The sequence below is a fragment of the Lathyrus oleraceus genome, chromosome 1 (genome assembly GCF_024323335.1).
Source record: "Lathyrus oleraceus cultivar Zhongwan6 chromosome 1, CAAS_Psat_ZW6_1.0, whole genome shotgun sequence".
Classification (NCBI taxonomy): domain Eukaryota; kingdom Viridiplantae; phylum Streptophyta; class Magnoliopsida; order Fabales; family Fabaceae; genus Lathyrus; species Lathyrus oleraceus.
Genome location: NC_066579.1, coordinates 227,927,799 through 227,949,207, shown reverse-complemented (window position 1 = coordinate 227,949,207; position 21,409 = coordinate 227,927,799). Strand labels below are relative to the sequence as shown.

Below are 21,409 nucleotides of genomic sequence, written 5' to 3'. Positions count from 1 at the left end.
AAATCAAATGATATAAAGTTTAAAGATAAAAAATTTTCTCTCATCGTCTTACCATTTATCATGAATGATCTATTTGAAATAAAAAAATGTCACTCATTTCAATTTTTAAAAGTATTATTTTCAATTTTACCTTTTATATATATATATATATATATATATATATATATATATATATATATATATATATATATATATATATATATATATATATATATATATATATATTATTTATTTATTTAAGCAATATTTAATGAATGGCTTTTTATCACTAACACCAACTGAAGAACACCATTGTGGCACACACCGAACCATCTCTTGTTATCTCATCGTGGCATTCAACCATTGGATAGAAGTCTAATCTCACCCTAAGCCGAAATCGCATTCCATCAAGCACACCAAAGTGACCAAACCCAAAGAAAAATACACACATCTATCTATCTCTCTCATCCTGCGTGTCGCGCCATAAAACCTGTAATTCTCTTCCACTTTCTCTCTCTAAAATCTTCCAATGGTATCCAATAACCCGAATCCACCCGAAGGTTTTTGCTTGGATCCGAGTGGAATGCCTCTACCCGGTTTTGGTCCCTTCGCCTCCGTCTCCGCCGCCGTGAGCTCGTCCGACGACGCCTCAAAGAAGATCCGTAAACCATATACTATAACCAAGTCCAGGGAGAATTGGACCGAACCTGAACATGACAAGTTCCTTGAAGCTCTTCAACTGTAATGTTCACTTTTTTTTTTACAATTTTGTTTTTTGCATATGAAAATTAGTTATTGAATTTTAGTGTTAATAACGGATAGTGGTATATGAGTGTGGTTATGAGTGTTCAGTAACGGTTTTATGAGTTTTATGTGCCGAATTGTGTGCTAAGGTTTGCAATTTAGGGTTTTTTGTAATTGGGGATTTTTAATGAATTTTAAGATTTTAGAGTGGAAATGGTAAGTGGGTAGGGCAGTGTTTTTTTTTTGCTGAGCTAATAGAGTGAAACAATATTGGGTTAAGGACATGCTTGATTTTATGTTTTCATTTCATAGTTTTTCTTTTCCTTAATAAAAAGGGGGAAACCTATTGGAGAAAAAATCTGTGGAAAATATGGAGTGTTAGGGTAACACCTATAATAGAAAAGAGGGTGGAAAATAGGCTTAGGTGGTTTGGACGTGGAGAGAGAAGACAAGAACGGTAGATTCTGTTGTAAGAAGAGTAGATCAGATGGAGAGGAGTCAAACAACTAGAGGTAGAGAAAAATCTAGAAAAACTATAAGGGAAACTATTAAGTAAGATCTTGAGGTTAACGAATTGGTTAGAAACATAATATTAGATAGAACATTATAGAGAAATTTGATCTTTGTAGCAACCCCACTTTATGAGAAAAGGCTTTGTTGTTGTTGTAGTATTTCATAGTTTTCCCTTATTACTAAAATTGCCACATTACTGTTTCACATTTTTCATAAATAGTAAAGGAAATTTTGAAACAATATTATGGTATTTTAGCCATCTTCTGAAGAAAGATAATTGATAAATGGCCCGAGACCGGTTAAGAAGAGTGAAGCATTTTTCATTTTTTAATTGTTAGACGCATGTTGATTTCTCCATTCTGTACATTATTTCCTTGGATAAACATAAGAAATGTAAACATAAATAATTTTAGTGAATCAAACTTACACTCTTAGTTTCCGAATGTTATCATAGCATAGTTTTTCGTTAGAGAGGATGAAGATGTGTATGAGTTGTTCTGTAAGAGAGTATCAAAAATGTTTTCTGAGAGCCGGTTCATTTTCTTTTTTGGAATGTTTTTGTTAGTTAAGTTTGCATATAATTTTTATCCTTATGGTGTTGAATACCACTTTTGGTTCAAACCCTGAAGGAGATGAATTTGTGATGTCCATTGGACAAGTTAAAGAGCAAGGATAGAGATTATAGAGGTTGGATTTTCAATTGTTAAAGAGGGAATGGGGCAATGCTCATTAGCTTTATACTAGAACTAGAATTGCAAATAAAACTAAATGTGTTTGGTTGTAAGTTTGGACTTTGGACCCGGATGTGACTTTGGAGAAGCAGCTACACGATAGGTTTCACATTACTCGTAAAAAAATCACAAAACTTACACAACGCATGTGCTTTTAGAGCCATGGACGTGAACCAAATGAGCAATAAATTTTAGTAGCCTGTAAATTATCCTCCACTTCAAATGGAACCCAGGGGCTATTTATATTGAAATTATGGCTGTGGGTTTAACTAGTTGAAAATGGCTTCCTGCTTCTCGGCTGACCAATCATACTTTACCCTGTCTCGTTGGCACCGAAACTAATTGGAGTTAGCTGCTTGAATTATTTACTATTTTCACTCTGATATTTCTGTTTTTTTATCAGAACTAAGAACTTGTTTTCCTTAAGAAAATAAATGAATGAGGGAGACCAGGTGTAATCACCTAGTTCTATTGATTATGGCATCTGGATAAAAATATATTTGGAAAATGTCTGAAAAGAAAAGGATTAATCAACTAGTTAATCTTTAGCAGCATTCAGAATGTTATGGGGATTGTCTGGGTTCGAAATAAATAATTACACCTTGAATGCCTATGTTGACAATATGTAACTTCGACATGGGGGTTGGAACTAAGCAGCATAGTAAAATAGTAAACATATTATTCTTCCATTATACAACACAAAATGACATGAAGCCATGTTACTCTGGATGCTTCTTACTTACTGTAATTCGGTCATATTAGGAAGATTTTTTTTTCCTTAATCTTAGGTGAAAGTATGATAGAAAGAAGAAATAAAAAATAAATCTACGGGAATTAAGAATCCTTCCTGAAAAGTAAAAAGAGGAAACAAGTAAGCCAAAGTGGCTATAAAATGCAAAGCTGTGTATCTCTTCACCTGTCAGTAATAGAACTTAATTGAAACGTGTGAGGGCACCAAAGTAACCATAAACACAACACTTTTGAGACCCTTGAACATATATGAAATTTTCTATAACCATATATACCATCAAATTATAATTGATTTACTTAATAATGATGATAGCTCGAGAGTGCTGTAAATCATTGCATTCTTTTGGTAGAGAGCTTCATTGAAAGGTCAAAACTAATTCATTTTGATAAATTAAATGTAGTATTTCAAATTAAAGCTAAATGTTGTTGTTTCTCCCCTTTCTTGTTCTTGGTGTCTCCATTTTTGTATTATCCTCACATTTTTTGCTCCTTTATTTTTGTATCTAGGTTTGACCGTGACTGGAAAAAGATTGAAGCATTTGTTGGATCAAAGACTGTTATACAGGTAATTTCAAATGGGAAGAAAATTTCTTCGCCAGAAGTGCATCTTTATCTTTAATATTTCCTGCGTTAAGTCTAGACATTTCGTTTTAGTTTGCAACTTGTATGTATTCGCTCATCTTGTTTTAAAGAAAATTTAGTGTCAGTGTTGTGGGAGGGAACTGAACAAAGCCATGGGAAGAAAAAGGGGTTTCACATTTGCTGATAAATATCAGTTCAGGTGATATATCTAGTTCCATGTGGAAAAAATGGTGGGAGAAATTCATGATCTTGTAATGCGGTCAATTGGTTATGACGTATCTTTTCCTCCCCCACACAATGTGTTATTAGACCATATTCTCATTGATTTCCCATATCATCCTTCTTGACATATCATGTTCCACTGCGCTAGTAGGAATGTTTTTGTTGTCCGCTAGTCTATTAAAAGTATACTCCCTCTGTCCCAAATTATAAGACGTTTTGCACCTTTTATGCAAATTAAGAAACATAATGATTGTTGTATGGGAAATACAAATTATGCATGACTTTACATTATTGTCCTTCATTTATTATAGATGAAAGAAAATTTTAAAGATTTGGAAGAAGAAATAGTAATAAATGATAGAGGGTATGTTGGGAAAAAAGTCATCAATGTTGCATTGGAATTGTAAATTGACTTATAATTTGGGATAAATATTTTTGGCAATGACTTATAATTTGGGACAGAGGGAGGGAGTAGTCTTTTATTCTGTTTTTTTAAAGAGTGATAAGGTTGTTTGGTGGTTTGGAGCAAAAGAAGGAAGATTACCCTTGATTATACTATAAAATTGTAGAATATTGAGGGTCTATACTTTCCTAACTCTCTCAGTCTCTTCTTTTATAACTCACTCACTAGGGATGATTTATCCCTCCCTAGAGTGTCACCTTGTCCTCATGGTGAATAGGTTGTAGTTTGTGAAAAACTTAAAATTCTGTTAGTTCCACCGTATGAAACATAATGCTATAATTCTCAGTTCAGTCAAAACCTCCTTAGCACAGTTGACAATCCAGAAGTCAGGAGATTCTGGTAGTGGTAGAGGTAATGTTGGAACAACTATCCTTAAACTAAGCCGTTTAGTACCAATCATGGAATATTCTTATAATCTTTAAGATGCATCCATGTGTGGAAACAAACCTAGACAAAGCACTGTCCAAAATTCAATTTAATTACTTACTACATAATCACACAGGACTTGATGCCATGATAAAAGAACAAACCACAATGATTGCCGGGAACAATATTTGTTTTTCCCCTTCCAAAATCATATTTCAAAAATGTTTTATGCTGTTTATTGATTGAGTGTCCACAGTTGAGCTGACTTGAAAGATATGAATGTTTGTGTTTGGGGCTTGTATTATTTTATTTCTCGTGTTTCAATGTGGTATGCATACCTCAAGTTAAGAAGGACTAAAAGAAGGCTCTCTGCATATTTTGTAGATACGTAGCCATGCGCAGAAATACTTTCTAAAGGTTCAGAAGAGTGGAGCAAATGAACATCTTCCTCCACCCAGGCCTAAAAGAAAAGCTGCCCATCCATATCCTCAAAAAGCTTCCAAAAGTGGTCATAATCTTTTACCATACTTTTTTTTCTGAGACATTTTAAGTGCAGTACTTTCTAATGATTTGTATTTTATATTTGACAGCTCCTGTAGTTTCACAAGTACCGGGATCTTTTCAGTCTTCACCGGCTTTGCTTGAACCTGGATATGTATTGAAGCATGAATCCATACCAATGCCTGAAACTCCTGTTATGAATAATGTGGTGTCTTCCTGGTCAAACCACACGCAGCAAAACACCAATTTACTACATGGTATTTAATGCTACAGTTTTTTGGAGCTTAGATTTTGCTTCCAAATTTTTTGACCATGAAAATAATTTATATAGTTTATTCAAGATAGTACAAGTTTGTAACTCCCAAAAAAATACTGACTATTTTCTTGTGTTTGCAATGCTGTGCATATTGCAGTGCCAAAAGTGAATAATTCTTGCAGTAGCAGTGAAAGTACACCTAAAGTGCGGCCGGTGGTTGGTGAATCCAATAGTCTAGTGAATAAAATCCTTCCATTGAGAGGCAAGACTTTAACGATTTCCAATTGACTTTTGAGTTTGTGGTTTCATCTATGTATTACAAGGTTATGTGGTATTGTTCTAGGTAGTTTTTTCTTCCTTCTGAAAGAGGCATGTGATATATATTTAAGCATGTATGCCTTGCACCAATTTCATATCCAAAAACTATGGTATTTAGGGTCTACACTAACTTAATTTAGCCAACTTGTTTGAGAAGTGTTAAGATCCTTGTTACTCTAACCCACATTAGTCATGTCAGATCTTCATTCTTGAGTTGGGAGAGTGTGTTGAGAGATCCACATTGACTAGAGATATGGTTTAGGCAGTCTTCGCCTAATTAGCCGATTTTGTAAGGTTGAGTTAGAGCAAAAACCTTGGATGATATTAAAATATATCCTAGATCCCCTATTGAGCCACATGTACATTAGCTAAAAGTATGGCCTAAAAAGGGTTTATACTCTATAGAGCTAAGGCATTTACAAGCCGGTTACATAGGTTGAGTTAGGCAATCTCTCAAAATTTTGAGATGCTATCAAGGCTTATCGTAGAACTCTTATAATGCTGAGATCTTTGTTATTCCATTGACATTTTTCCACGCTCTAAATGTCTAGTCTTGTGTGAGGAGGTGTTTTAAAATCCCTATTATTCCACCCACATTAGTCCATGCTTCAGATGTTCAATTCTGAGTATATTAATTTTAATGGTTTGTTATTTTAATTCTAGTGCAGTTCTTCCAGATTTTTCCCAAGTATACAACTTCATTGGCAGTGTATTTGACCCAGAAGCGACTGAGCATTTACAGAAACTTAAACAGATGGACCGTATAGATGTTGAGACGGTATTGTCATTCTGTTCAGCTTGATTGGATTCTATTGTACTTAGTTTTTAACGAATGAATTTTTAAAATGTTTCCGACAATTATCGGCTATGTTTGGAAATAACATTGAAGCTTTATTGCTCCTGATTTATCATCAACCTGTGTGATAATTGTCAATGAATTTTGTGGCATTTTAAAAATACTTATAAGTGTATTTTCTTGGCTCTATATAGGTGCTTCTGTTGATGAGAAACCTTTCTATCAATTTAACTAGCCCAGATTTTGAGGATCATGTAAGTATTCATGCAACTGACCTTTAGATTGTTTAAAAAAATCAGGTATGTTTTGATGAGTACTACATGCCTCTACTAGGCCATTATAGAAGCACTCCTAGAGTTTATTATGGTACAACATTATGATTTTTTTTTTTGGTGTGTTTCTCTTGTTGGTGTGAATTTGAGTATAGTGTTTTGGACTGCTATCTCAAATCTCAAGACATCACCTAGTTTGTAATTTTCCGTCTCAACTTAGTGAATTTTTTGTCATCCATTCAAATGAAATAAAAGAAATTACAGACAAAAAAAATGTAAAAATGTTTAAATTTAGAAATAATGGCAAATTGTACTCATCTCACTTGAAATATGTCTAAATGACACCTCTCCATTTTACGAAAGACACCCAATTTGCACTAACCTCCAGTCTATTCTGTAAAGTTACCGGATTTAAATAGACCTGAGGGGAGGTGAATGTTATTTAGGCATACCTACCACAGAGGAGGTGAGTCCAATCTACACTAGAAGTAAGTATCAATCCTACTCTTTAACCACATGTTTAGCGAGTTGACTAAGATGGTGGTTAATTGTCTAAAACTGTGTATTTTCAGTAAGGTAAAACATTAGTCTCTTGTTCATAGCTTTCTAGGTGTTTATGTTCTATATGTTTTCATGGTAGTTACGGAAATACTACAAGGCATGCATAGACTGCCTTGTCTACAGCATTTTGTTTTTCATCCTACTGATTGTAATATTCATATTCATCTTGAGCTGGGATTCCTAAAGACATACAAAAACTCGCACTAGCATCAATTCTTAATCATCTTGCTTTGAACTTAATGTTTAACTAGATTGGACTGTTAATTAATATTTATTTATTTTGTATTGAGTTTTATATATGTTAAAAAAATTTATTTTGTAAATATGAACAACAAATTTATATTATAATATTTTATTATAAATAAGTGAGACAATAATATGAATTAATTATGAATAAAAAAATGTATGTTTGTAACTTGAGAGTGACATACAAGAGTTTATTTTACAAATTGAAATAATTTAAAAAGATATCCCAAATGTATTTTTAATACTTGTATCTCTTTTAAATATCTAATTATAAGACATTTATTTTTAGTCTTAAAGAAAAATAAAAATTTATTTTCAATTATTATCGAATAACTCAATAGCTTTATAAATCTATGTCCAGAATGTCAAATTTGTGTTGCATTATCTATTATACATTAAAAGTATTTTTTAAGTTGTTCTTTTGTTGCTATGATTTTAAGAAAACAAAAAATATTTTAAAGTGTGTGGATATGAACCTCTCTTTTATTTTTAAAATTTTAAAAAATATATTTAGTTGGAGTAATAATAAATTTATTGTGAGTAAATTATTATGATATTTTTTGAAATAAATAAAGTTAATAATCAAATATTAGGTAATTGTATTTTTGCATTTGTTTAGATTCGAATCCATGACCTTTTATAGAGAGAAACAATATATTTTGACCTTTTAAAAATTGAAGATGAGATTTGAGAGATGCCACATAGGAAAATGAATGATGTGACATAGAAGAAGTTGAAGTGTCGCAAGATAGTTTGATGCACTAGATTTAATATATATAAATAGATGTTTATCTGTCTTTTTCCTGATAACTGATGAGGATGCTGCATATTCATGCAGAAAAAGCTGCTTTCATCCTATGAAGTTGATCTTGAGACAAATAACTATCTCAATCCAGATAGACCGATACACGACGAGCCGATGAAGAGTGCTACTACTTAATTAGATGGGGTTGGATTCAAAGTAGCAATTGGATTCCATAATTTTGCATAAGGTAATATCCATTGGAAAGTCAACAAACAAGCTGAGAGGTTCCAGTCACAAGATCTTGTACTAGTTTGTAATTGCTGTTGCAGCTAAGAAAAGCCTTGATTCTCTTCATTCATTTTGATGTCTGGTGTATATATATCAAACAACCTTATTATAAAAGACAATAAAAATGTAGAAATGTATAGTTTTTCCTTGTTTTTAGAAGGTACATGCAGCACATAACAAAAAACTATTTAGCTTATTAATCAAGCTTCATACACAGCTGGAATGACACAAGTCAATATTTTTCAACTATATAGAAATGGGGAAATAATTTGCGTTGACATTTAAAACGCATAATAAAATTGTCATTGGGTTGTCAAATTACAAAATAAACTTGCACAATATTGATAAAATATGAGTAATTTTTTGGAAGAGTATGTTTTGTATTGTTATGTGTTGGAATTTAGGATGTTGCGATAAGTGTATCAGATTGAATCAGTTTGTATCAGTTTGAATAACATAAATTTATTATATAATTTGTTTTCAGCTTGTAAGAATAGTTAATGTTTGTACCAATTAATGTTTTCAGCTTGTATCAGTTAATGATAGAATAACATCTGTTTGCATTAGTTGAACAACATCTGTTTGCATTAGTCGAATTGTTTATATCAGTTTGAATGGTTCGCATCCGTTTCGCATCCGTTTGAATGATTTACATGAGTATATAAGTTGACACATAATTATTATTTGTGGCATAAAACATAATTGTTTAGTTTACATCATTGAGACATAAAACCAACACACTTTTGTGATTTAAATCGAAACACATTATATCAAAATAGAGAAAATAAGGCATAATTGATTTATATCAAAACACATTCCTAATATGTGGTGTATACCTCTAATATTTTGCATTACAACATAGATTCAAAACACATAACATATTCTGCATAACAACATAGGTTCAAAACACATTACAAATCCAAAATACATTGCATAAGGAAATAGATTCACACTGAAACTAACTTATAACTTAATTGAGTTCAACAGACAACATGACAGACAATTCTAAGTTAAATTAAATTTTCTTCTTTAGTGTGGTTCTCTTTGTTGGTGTAGTCCTTTTTGTTGTTGGCCGAATTATAGTCTTGATTGCATCCAATCTAGTTGTAGGTCTTGGTGGTACAAATGGTGTTAATGGCCTTCTAACATGTAGCTTCTTTGTCCTTTCATGAGTTGATTGATGAGATATTTCAGTAGCTGGTTGAGATGCCGTCTTAACAGTTATCTTTTTTTCTTCTTCCATGAGTTTATTGTTGAGATGTTTGAGTAGCTGGTTGTTGAGTGGATGCTTGTTGAGTGTATGGTTGTTGATATGCTGGTTGTTGAGATGCTTGTTGTTGAGATGTTTGACTAGTTGGTGTCACCTTACAAGTAAATTTGTTGTGACCTGGTTACTTGCACCTACTGCACTTGACAATGAGACCAATTATTCTCATTTTGCGATCAAAGCCATCAACCTCTCCTTGCTCTAGATTCCTCATCTTTTTTGACCTTCAAGGCATTTTCCTATACTTAGGAGGTTGAACATTAGGATACTCTGTTCTAACCCACATATTTGATCCATTTACAGGATAAATCACATGTTTGTAGACTTCCATGTATCTTGATTTCATGTAATACTTAGGGATATAGTCATCAACCTTATGATTTCTCCTTTTCATAGCTAAAAATGTATGAAGACAAGGTAAGCCCGTCAGTTCCCATCTTCTGCAGGAACATAGGTGTTCCTTCAAATTGACTATAAACTTATCTATTGAATTTTCAAGGTGCTTCTCTTCAAAGATGTGCTCATTTGACATCCTACAACAGAAAAACTTAGATAAGACATGATACTCATATAAAACTTGTATGACAAACACGATTTTTTCATGTATAATTACATGACAAGCCATACATTTGTGTATGTGCCTATTTTTTCAATTTTCCTTATAATATTGGATAACATATAAACATCTGCCATGTTTTGAAACCTCATCCTATTGGTAGCCGATATTTTCATCATGTAGGTCCTGATTTCTTCCATCATGATTATCAATGGCTTGACCCTCTGACTCAAGAATGACACTATCAAAAGCTTTAGACATGTTGTTGAGAACATCATCACACTTGTTATGTGTCTTAAAGTATGATATACTCCATAATGTTGGTGGGGTGCTCAACATGTGTTTAAATGCATCTTCATTGACAACTCTCATTCCTCTCATTTATTTCTCTTTTCCATGCTTGTGAGTATGTTGATTTTCCAGTCTTCCATATGAATTCCTTCAACATCTTATCAGGAAACTTCTTCCTAAAGTTGTTATACAGGTGTCTGACACAATCTCTGTTCAACACTAGGTAGTAGCTCATCCTTTGCAGGTAATATACCATATGTCATCAGAAATATAATATTAATCAGAAATGGAAACACATAAAACATGATTATAACAACATAATGTGATCAGAAATATAACATACATTTTGTTGATCAAAAATGAAAGTGTATGTGAGACACTCATTTCTACCTCTAAAGTCATCAATAAGCAGCTGCGAAAATCATATCCAACTATCCTTATTTTCTCTCCACTACTGTAAAAGCTATTGGTAGCATTTAATAATTGGGATCTCTCCCTATGGATGCCAAGATTTTCCATTTCATATTCCTCAACCAATTCATCATCATACTCATCAAATTCATCATCAAATGCTACATCCATTGCACTGTCATAATTGAAGCTCTCATCCTCTGTGTCATCAGAACTAACATCACCACAGACCTCACCACTCCCATGCACATTATCATGATTTTCCTCAGCTTCATTTGGCCCACTTTCATTCAACTCATCTTCATTTTTCCCTTGCCTCATTTTTTAATCTCTGTTTCCTTTGCCTCACTTTCCTTAAAATCTCAGTTTCCTTCAACTCTGCACCCTTCAAATCTCCATTAATGATTTCTTCATACATTGCAGCAAACACTTCTTGACTCTCATCTACAGTGTCAATGTGATCTACTTATATCTCATCAAGGGGACCGCCATAATACATAGACTGAGACAAAGTGTGTTGAATATATATATTAACACTTAAATGCATCCTATACAGATCAACAATTTCTAAGGCACCTTTGTGTCATACCCTCAGATTCATTCTACCTTCATATCACCTTCCATAACCCTAATCCATAAGCATACATTCATCATACACCATTTCATGTGCATCTACACTCATGGTAAACAAGCAAACTTAAGGCATGAAGTTCATCTGAGAATCATCAAGGCCCTTTGATCATGTTGAGGTGTGCCCAAGCCACCTTAAACCTAATCTTCATCCTCAAGCATCCTTAGATCTTATGGGCCCTCCCAAGTCATCTCACTCACTCTCCAAAACCCTAATTGGATGATGAGTCATCATTGAAGATTTGAATATTCATCTGGTCACCCAAGGACCATAACCCAAGTTTCTTGATCCTCCACGGTTTGTACAAGTCATCATTCACTTTGTGCCTTGGCCTTACCTTTGAGGAACCCTAATATCCAAACTTTTTTCATACCCAACCTTGTGAGTCACTTCAAGACTACTCTTGCACCCAAAACCCTATTTTGTTTGACAGTGGTCTTTGATGAAACTTGTGGTCCAAGTAACCCTAATCTGAGTACTCATTTTCTTCCATGCATTGCCTCACTTGGTCACCCCATTATTCATCACTCTATCCACCTTAAATTCGAGTCATTTTCAACCATAATCCATCAAGCAAACATCCATTTCATCTATGGTACAAGTGGAGGTTTGGTCTTGAACTTTGAACTTGTGATTTATTGTTTCACCCGTGGACATGACCTATAATTATCCCACAAGACTTCAAAGCTTGTTTTCCATCAAGATATGATCATTTGAGCTTCAAACATCCATCATTGTGCCTTGGAACTTAAGAAAACTCAAAATTGCATTTCTAGGGCATGTTGGTTGGTCATGATTTTGGCAAGTTTGGCCTATCATTTGGTCCAAACCCCATAAAATTTTCACCTTTTAACCTTTTGGAGATCTTCTTTTAGCCAAATGTCCTAAATGAATCCCTTTTCAACTTTGTTTCAAGGTCTAGTACCTAATTCATTGATCAAGGACCTCAAATTTTGCATTGGCCAAGATGGTCAAGATGCATAGCCAGACCTAGAAACATGTCCATGACCCCACTTTACCTCAGTGCCATTTCCACCACAACTCCTTTTAACCTTATTCTTTTTGCAAGTTGTTAAGGGCATGACAAAGAACAATTGGCACAAGTTTCATGCAAAATGCACGAGCCAATTTTATTTGGCCCAAGATAAAAGTTGATGATTTATCCTGGTGCACATCTCAGACCAACATCAGTCAGAATTTGCATAATCATGTTTTAAGTCTCCAAATCCTCTTGTTCTGATCCCATTTGACCCAAGACATGTTACAAAACATTACGTGACAAGAATGCAAGCCAAAATGAAAGGATTTATGGTCACATATGAACAACCCGAGCTAATGTCAAAAAGCAAGTTTTCCTAAAATGGTAAAAAGTAAAAACCACATCAGCTTGCTTTGGGACCACTTATGTCTCACCTAATTGATGCAAGTTGCCAAACAAACTGATTGTAGAGGATTTACAGGCAAAAACATCAGTAATACTTCTCTAATAAGATTCACATTTTGGGATTTTCGGGCTTTCCCTTTTCTGAAGAAACCTCTTCCTTTCTCTCTCCAGAGCACTCCAACACCTTCCCTATAAATAGGGGAAGATGTTCCATGAAAAAACCAAGCTTCCAAAGTCAAGAAACCCCTATTGCAAATCCAACTTTCCTCCTTCAAAATGGAGTGTCGGGTTCTGAGTTTCAAGGCATTTCAACTTCACTTAACCACCCAAAAACCTTCACCCAACATCCTTTAAGCTTTCTGAAACACCAAAACATGTTGAAACCACCTCCCCTGAGCTATCCATACTCGTTGGAACCTTCATCAGAAACTGATTCTGATAAGGTAGTTACCTCATCTATTTTCACTAAAACAAGTTACCATCTTACTCGAATTTCCTCTCTGATGCTAAGCCTTATGGCCTAAGCTTCAATTTCTCCCTATTCATCATTTAATTTTATTTTTAGGATTGTGTTCATGTCCGAGTTCATGTGAAATACTCTACACTCAAAGCCAATCAATGGCTCATGAGTGTGGAGAAGGAAACAATGATGTGTTAGGAAGGAGAATCCATGGTTGATTCATTCAAAAACACGAGTTATAGAAGTTCAAATACAAGGTTCCAAGGTTGAAGAAGACAGTTGGTTCGCGCATTGTTTTTGTTTCAAATTAAAAAAAAAATGTTATCATGTTCTGATTGGTTAGGGCCTCACACGTGTTTTTAATGTTTGACTTATTCTATTTTATTCACTGAGTTCATTTTCTAACACCACAAGGCGCTTGGCCCAGTGGATGGGGGTTGACCCCATGACCCCAAGGTCAGAGGTTCAACCCATAATGCCCCTTATTTATTTGTATCCCCATTTCTTTTCTTTATGTTCATCTTTTTATTATTTTTCCCATTTTCTCTCCATTTTCTTTTTATTTACTTTCTCCCACTTATTTTATTTTCATGCAATATTTGTTTTTAATCACACCTTGATAATTTGTCATCCAAATTTTATTTTTCACCTTGTTTATTTCATCTTGACTATTTTAACTTGACTTTTTTTATGCCTTTGTTGATGTTGATTAATGAAGTCTATTTGGTCATGGCTTTGGTTTTTAGGCTTGATAAAACCTTCAATATTTCAAATCTATCAATGAATGATCAATGGATCGTTCATGATATTTTGAGGTATTGATAGGTTGCCTCTATTTAACCATATTGTGGTCCATTTGATGCATAGATGAAACTATACTTGTGATTTTATCTTGTTGATTCATTTTGATTGAATTACTTCCCTTAACCACTAACCCTTTAACACTATTATTTCAATGTTTGAATTGTACATTAATCAACCTTAAACTTGTAACCATTGGGTGATACAATCTTCCATTTGTCAAATAATTGATAGATGGACTTGGGGTTGTATAACTTTCATTGGTTCAAATATATTGTTAGATGATCAAATATCATCTTCAATACTTTTCATCAATGATAAGTTATCCTTTGATGCGCCATATTTTGAGTCCTTTGACCTATGGATAGATAATCCCTAGATGGTTACTTTATACATTCAACTAACCACTAACTGTTCATTGTTAACCTTTGTTATTGTTAATCATGTTTATCATCTTGTGAATTAATTTATTATCAATTATATTGTAGTGTAATTTACTTTCAAGTACCCACAATCATCATCATCATTGTATATATATCTCCTCATGCATTTTATCATTGTCATTTATTTATTGTCATCATACAATAAAAAACAACAAAAAACATGATAAAATTATAAAACCAAAAAGATGCATTCATTTGTAATCAACCATTGGACTTAGAGGATTTCATTTAGAACCCTTGCCTTAATCTCTTGACACTTTTCCCTAACTTGGATTTTCATCTGTAACTTGCAATCTTTTATTGTAAGAATGGCATCATGGCACTACCCTAGGGAGACATGATTGTAAGACCATTATCCATTTGTTAGCTTATGTCACTTTTACACACACAAGGCTTTCTCTTGGGCTACCTTACAATCAAACCATTTACTTTCTTGCTTGGTTACCATGTAAATATTCATGCACATCACCATTTCAAAATCCAAAGTAATAAACCCTTGATCCAACACCAAATGGCATTTTTTTCTTAATCAAACCCAAAATACAATAAAAATATGATCAGTATTGTGCGCCAAGAGCCTTAAGTGGTGGGGAACGAGTAAGGATGGAGCTCTTCTACCCTTACTTTGATTATTTTGGACACAGGACGCTTGGCTTGTTTGTCTAGAATATTCACCTCCTCCCATAGACTTTAGTGTAATCTAATCACAAACACCCTTTTCATAAACCCTTCTTCAAGGTAAAATCAACACAACTCATCAAACCTATTTTTGTGCCTTAAGGAATCACACCGAAAACCCTTTTCTCAAAGGTAAAAACAACCAACACATAAACATTTTCTACTCCGAACTCTGATTCTTCATCACCCGATGAATGATACATAGGTACAAGGGCCACAATCCTTGGCGAGCACAATAATAAAAAACCAAAATCTCATTCTTTCAGACTTTGATAATAATAAAGATAAAAATCTATAGATAAATACCCACACACGCTTGACAACTTAAATGGTTCCCATGGAGTACCATGGACGTGAGGGGCGCTAATACCTTCTCCTTGCGTAAACGACTTTTGAATCCATTGTTTGGTTGCGAGACCAATCCATATCCATATATACATGCACTCCTTGTGCATTCATTTTCCTAAAGGGTTTTATCGACTATTTTCCCTTTCCTCTCTAGGAATAAATAAAATTCGGCGACGACTCTGTGTCTACCTTATTCTTTTAAAGAGGCATTCCTTATATCAGTCGGTCCGGTTGTTCCCGAAACCTTGATAACGACAATTGGAGACTCTGCTGGGGAGCATGTTTCCCTAAGAAAGTCACACCTAGTTTTGGTTGTCTTTTTGCGTGTGTGGGGGGTTTATATCTTTTTATTCTTTTATTCTTTATCTTTACTGTTTTGTTTACTTATTCTTATACCTGTATATATTTTTTGTTTGTCTGTCACTTTGGCCCTGTGATGATGGTTACAAATAAATGGTTGATAATGATTGCAAATAAACCCTGTGCGAAAGACTGTCTACCCGAGTCTGAGAGTAAGCTTGAGATATGAGAGGTTGAGTAATATTGACCACCGAGAATCTCTTCTTGTTAGGGATATGCTATAACCTTAATTAGAGTAGACTCTTTTAAAGGTATTTATGACCGTCAAGCTCTTGGCGTAAGCATCCTTATCTTCATTAGTGTCCATAACTCTAAGACCCCTTTTTTAGAACATTTAACCTTTGGCTAACCTAGACTGATGGTCGCGTAGTACAGGTCCCCGAGGAGATCTCCTCGTGAGGGTCGGTACGAAGATCTCGCTCATAATAGATTTCCTTGATGGAGTTGTCGCATGGCAAGTAAATTGACATAAGCGACAGACATTCAAGGAAGCCCATGACTCTGAGAGCAGTGTCTAATACCCAATGTCTCAAAAGCCCTAGATCTTGCAAAGTGAGAACCTCAATTCAAAAGTAGTCATTATTAAACCATATTCCTCATCATAGTGATCTCAAATTATGAACATGTGCATGAGTTCCGTTAAAACCATTAATCTTCTCACCCATCCATGCATTCATAAACATTCATTCATCATTAATAAATAAAGCTCTTAATATCTCGTTGTTTATCTCAGGAATACAAGACATTTTACAAAACAATCATGAATCCTCCACCAAGAAAGAGTAAATTCTCCTTCAGATACAAAGAGCCATAAACCGACAACTTGAAGGTTCTAAGCTCTAAGATTACCTCCATTAAAGACAACAAGTTCAGAGCAACTTATGGAAACATCTTGGACCTCTTAACTAAAAAAGTTGACTTTGGAGCGCTCACAGCCTTGGCTCAATACTACGACATCCCGTTAAGATGTTTTACTTTCTGAGATTTCCAACTGTCCATAACCTTGGAGGAATATGAGAGACTTCTCAACAGATCTATCAAAATCTACAATCCCTTCCCTAAGTTGGAAGAAGGCTTTACTTTGTCCGAGCTTGCTTTAGTTTTGGGTATCAATGCAAATAAAGTGGTGGCCAATTGGACACCCAAAGGTTCAGTCAGGGGTCTCACAAGGAAGTTTTTAGAAGACCATGCTTGGAAGATGATTAAAGAAGAGAAGGAAAAATTCTGTAGCACAATCTTGGAATTATTGATCCATGGAATTGTTCTATTCCCGAACATAAACAATTTTGTAGACCATTTGGCGATGGAGATATTCTTTGTTAGACGATAGTACCGATCTAGAAGAGGGGTTGAATAGATCAATATTTAAAATTTCGCGCTTTTAAAAATGTTTTCAACGGTTGCAAAAGCACCCTAGATTACAATCGTCTAAATGATCCGTTAATGGAAAGATCAGATATGCGTGAAACCGAATGGAATAACTACGATAGAGATAATCAACCACTATCTAAATCAATCGATTAACTACCACAATCCTTGATATCGTTACCTCTAATAATGCGTTAACACAATAAGAGAGCAAGTAAAATATTAATAGATTTGTGTGAGATTAATTTTATCGAACACTTGGAGAAAACTCCATACCAAGTCTCAATTTCACTCAAATTGAATGTGCAGAATTTTACTCAGTTGCAATCAAAGTGATTGCACCAATTTATCAAACAACTACTATGCACAATAATCAAGCGAGATTGATTTTACCATTAATTTCACACAAAATGTAATTAATGCAGAATTTAAAGAGTTAAGAGAAAGAGAGAATAACATCGGATTTGTTTAGGCAGTTCCCCTACCGTCCTCGCTTAGGGTACGTATGCCCTCAATTCTAAATCTAGAATTGATATATATTTATTTTTAAGTTGCAAAGTTGATACAAAAGAATAAATGATCACCACCAATCAACCCCTAGTGTTGTTGTAGATCATATTCACTTCTCTCCCCTTGATTCGAGTTGAACCAAGTCGTTCAAGCGCTTCGAACAAACCTCCAGTTACAACTACCTTATTGCAAGAACTCCACGTTCTCTGAAACTTCAACTCGCCTGATTACGATCGCAAGTCGCTTGAACCCTAAGCTTTTTTCACAATCCTCCAGTTACCATTACTTGTTTGACCGAACCCACCGTTCTTCAAACTTTTCACTTGGTTGAATTTGTGAAGCAGAGGTTAGTGCAAAAACCCCCAATTCTTGGAGGACAAAACCCCAATGGTTTTATTCAAGAAAAACCCACACAAAGACTCAACCCAAACTAAGATTACACAATCCTATTTGGACGTTATCACCACAGCAATGCACAACGATCAACAACAATTGTTATGTGTATTTGTTGAGAAATGCAATGGAGAATAAAGATGAAGAGCACTTTGGTGTATATCTTTCACTTTTCTTGTTTTTGATTGAAGAAGAGACTCTAGAATATTTATATGATGCATGGACCAAATAACAGGCATAACATAATTATTTTTCACAATTATACAACACAAAATTGAGGCCAAGCAACGACCACTCGACCTGTTCACACAGGTCACTTGACCTGTTCAGACCCGAGGAAAAATTATTCAAGTGAAGCAGGCGATGAGTCGACTCAACGGGGATGAGTCGACTCAAACAGAGTTTTTACAGGGTTGAGTCGACATATGAATCGACCTGTTCAGACCCGTGGCTACATGGTTCAAATAGGAATAGGCAATGAGTCAATGCAACATATGGATGAGTCGACTCATTCAGTTTTCCCAGAATTGAGTCGACCTGTGACTCGACCTGTTCAGACCCGAGAGTTATGCTCCGAGTCATGAGTTGAATCATAGTTCTTAAACTTTCAAAAATGAGTTTTGAGATGTATTTTGATCAATTTAAACCAATCTCTGATGAACCTAGGTTATTAACGATGATCAAGTGCATGATTCACATCTATGATATGCTCCTATATGCCTGGACACGTTGAACTTATATTTTGAACATGTTAGAGGATGAATGCATTCTATGATATGATGACACCATCCAAAGTACACGTTATGGGAGACTAGAAAGGTTTGACATCATTAAAATAAGAACTAGGCATATTTTCCCTCACATACTCCCCCTTTTTGATGATGGCAAATCGTGGGTAATCGCGTACTTTGATAGACATCCTCCCCCTGATTTTATGCATGCCTTCAAACATTATGCTATTATAAATATGCTAAATCATCTATTGTGTTTCCATTGCTTCTCCCTCTTTGACAACATCAAAAAGAAACAATGAAACGGTCAACATGAAACAAAGATATTCATAAGCACTTAATCAACGACTTTGCAACATATAGACATTAACAACCATGCACATAACATAAAGTCAATGGAAGAAGTATAATCATAAATATTACACAGAGCAAAACAAAATAAGTAAATAAGATTGCCATAATTGTTCAACATAAACTTTAAGACAAATAAGTAAGTACAATAACATGCAAACATAGGAAAATGGAAATGCACTGAATTAAACAGTCATCTAAGGTCGTCTCCCTCGTGAAGAGTCATTTTTGCCTCTATATCCATAAGGTGGGCGCGAAGGTCTCTCTTCTTCATAGAGGTTGGTGAAGTCAATGACGTTCCGGTTAAGCGTATTGAAGGATCCTGCGAAAGAGTGATGAGTGCCATCAATCTGTTGCATGATGGTGGAGGTAAATGAATTGAAGTTGTCACCGTGGGTCTGGGTTTGACTCCTTAGGTCCGAATACCTTTCCTCTTGGAGGGAAGCAAAAGATGCAAAGTTGTCACCTTGAATCTGAAGTTGATCCTGCAAGACCGTAAATCTCTCCTCTTGAAGTGTAGCAAAATTTTACTGATGTATTTGCATGTTTCTCAACATTTCCATCACTTCAGAATTTCCAGGTTAAGAAGAGGGTGTATGCATATAGGATGAAAGGTTGTTGGTCCATCTGGTGTGTTGCCATTCTCCCCAGCCTCGGCTATCATATGGATGTTGTCCAGGAGTAGTACCTAGCCAATCACCATGGTCAGTGACTTATTGATCATGCTCCATAGGTTAAGAGTTGTCATCATTATTTTCTTCCTCGTCTTCATCATATTCATCCTCCTCCTCCTCCTCCTCATCATCATCATAATCATCGTCTTCTAAATGCCGAGTATTAGAACCTGGAACTAGTTACGAGTCTTGTATAGTCGCGCTGTACGATCCCAAGTGTAGCCCATCAAACTTAATGTTTTCTGTCAAACTCTTGATTTGTAGTGAAGGATTTATACGGAATTCCTTGAACTGAAACTTTAGCTTTATTTAGGATACTTTGAATAAATGAAGGGTAGCATAGAGTAGTGCCTCGACCTGACTCCTTTAGAGCAAAGATCCGACTTGCAACGTAGTGTGGCCAATTTACTTTCAGCTTGTGTTTCAGCACATAAACCAGGTGTACTTCGGCCTTGTCCACTCTGGAGTAACCTTCTTATTAAGGACGCAAAATATGCGTCAGGACCTAGTGTAAAATCTTGTCAAGAGGCTTCAAAATACCCGTTTTCACATTGGTATGGAATAGATTGCTCGTAAAAATATTTGTAGAAAACGGTCTCTTCACCATTGAGTTTAAGGCATTCCTAAACTCATAGTCTGGAGCAAACACAGTGTCGGTAATCTTGAGATCATTAGGAGACGATAATGGAGAGATCTCAAACAGAGACTTCCAAACGTCATCATTCACTTCAATAACCTGATTACCAATATTGCATGCAAACTTAAAACCCTCGAAGTTTCCATCAATGCCAGTATAAAACAGTTTGACTAAATCCTCATTATACTTAGTGGTATAGTCTAAGAACAAATCAATTCCTTGAAAATTTATTCGTTCAACAATTTCTGGAATATGCATGCGTCCAACCACTAACGGTGAGTATACGTACTGCTTTACAACTGTTCTATTTTTGAGTAAGGATAAAGCAGTTACCTGAATATTCGATTGAGATGGTGCAGTCCCAGTGTGAGAGGAGGATCCTCTTGCAGTTCTTTTTCCAGATGCTCTTGAAGCCATTCGAGTGTTGTTTGTAAGGAGATTTTAGGGTTTTTGTGTGGAAGAGAGTGAGAGAGAGAGGGAGAAGACCAAATGACCAAATGAATTGATTATACAGAAAAAATTTCTTGAAAAATGAGTCGACCTAATTAAGACTCAGATGAGCAGTTTCTGGCATCGAAGAGTCGACACATGGGTCGACCTAGTGGGACTCGAATTTAATGCAACCTCTATAATGGACAGCGAAGAGTCGACTCACACATGTAATGAGTCGACACATTCATGTTTGAAATCCCAAAAGAATAAACTCTGGGTAGCGATGAGTCGACGCATGGGTCGACCTGTTGGGACCCAAATGAAATACAAGGATTGAGTTATCATTGATG

The 21,409-nt window shown here is 35.0% G+C and overlaps 1 protein-coding gene across 1 annotated transcript; it reads left to right on the top strand.

Annotated features, from left to right (window-relative positions):
* Window positions 1-269: 269 nt before the first annotated feature.
* LOC127128706 (protein REVEILLE 6) lies at window positions 270-8,472 on the top strand. The gene is made up of 8 exons (XM_051058086.1): window positions 270-720; window positions 3,225-3,282; window positions 4,735-4,858; window positions 4,941-5,108; window positions 5,265-5,369; window positions 6,094-6,203; window positions 6,416-6,475; window positions 8,139-8,472. The coding sequence occupies exons 1-8, from the start codon at window positions 509-511 to the stop codon at window positions 8,238-8,240; spliced, it is 939 nt and encodes a 312-aa protein (XP_050914043.1). The 5' UTR covers window positions 270-508; the 3' UTR covers window positions 8,241-8,472.
* The last annotated feature ends 12,937 nt before the right edge of the window (window positions 8,473-21,409 follow it).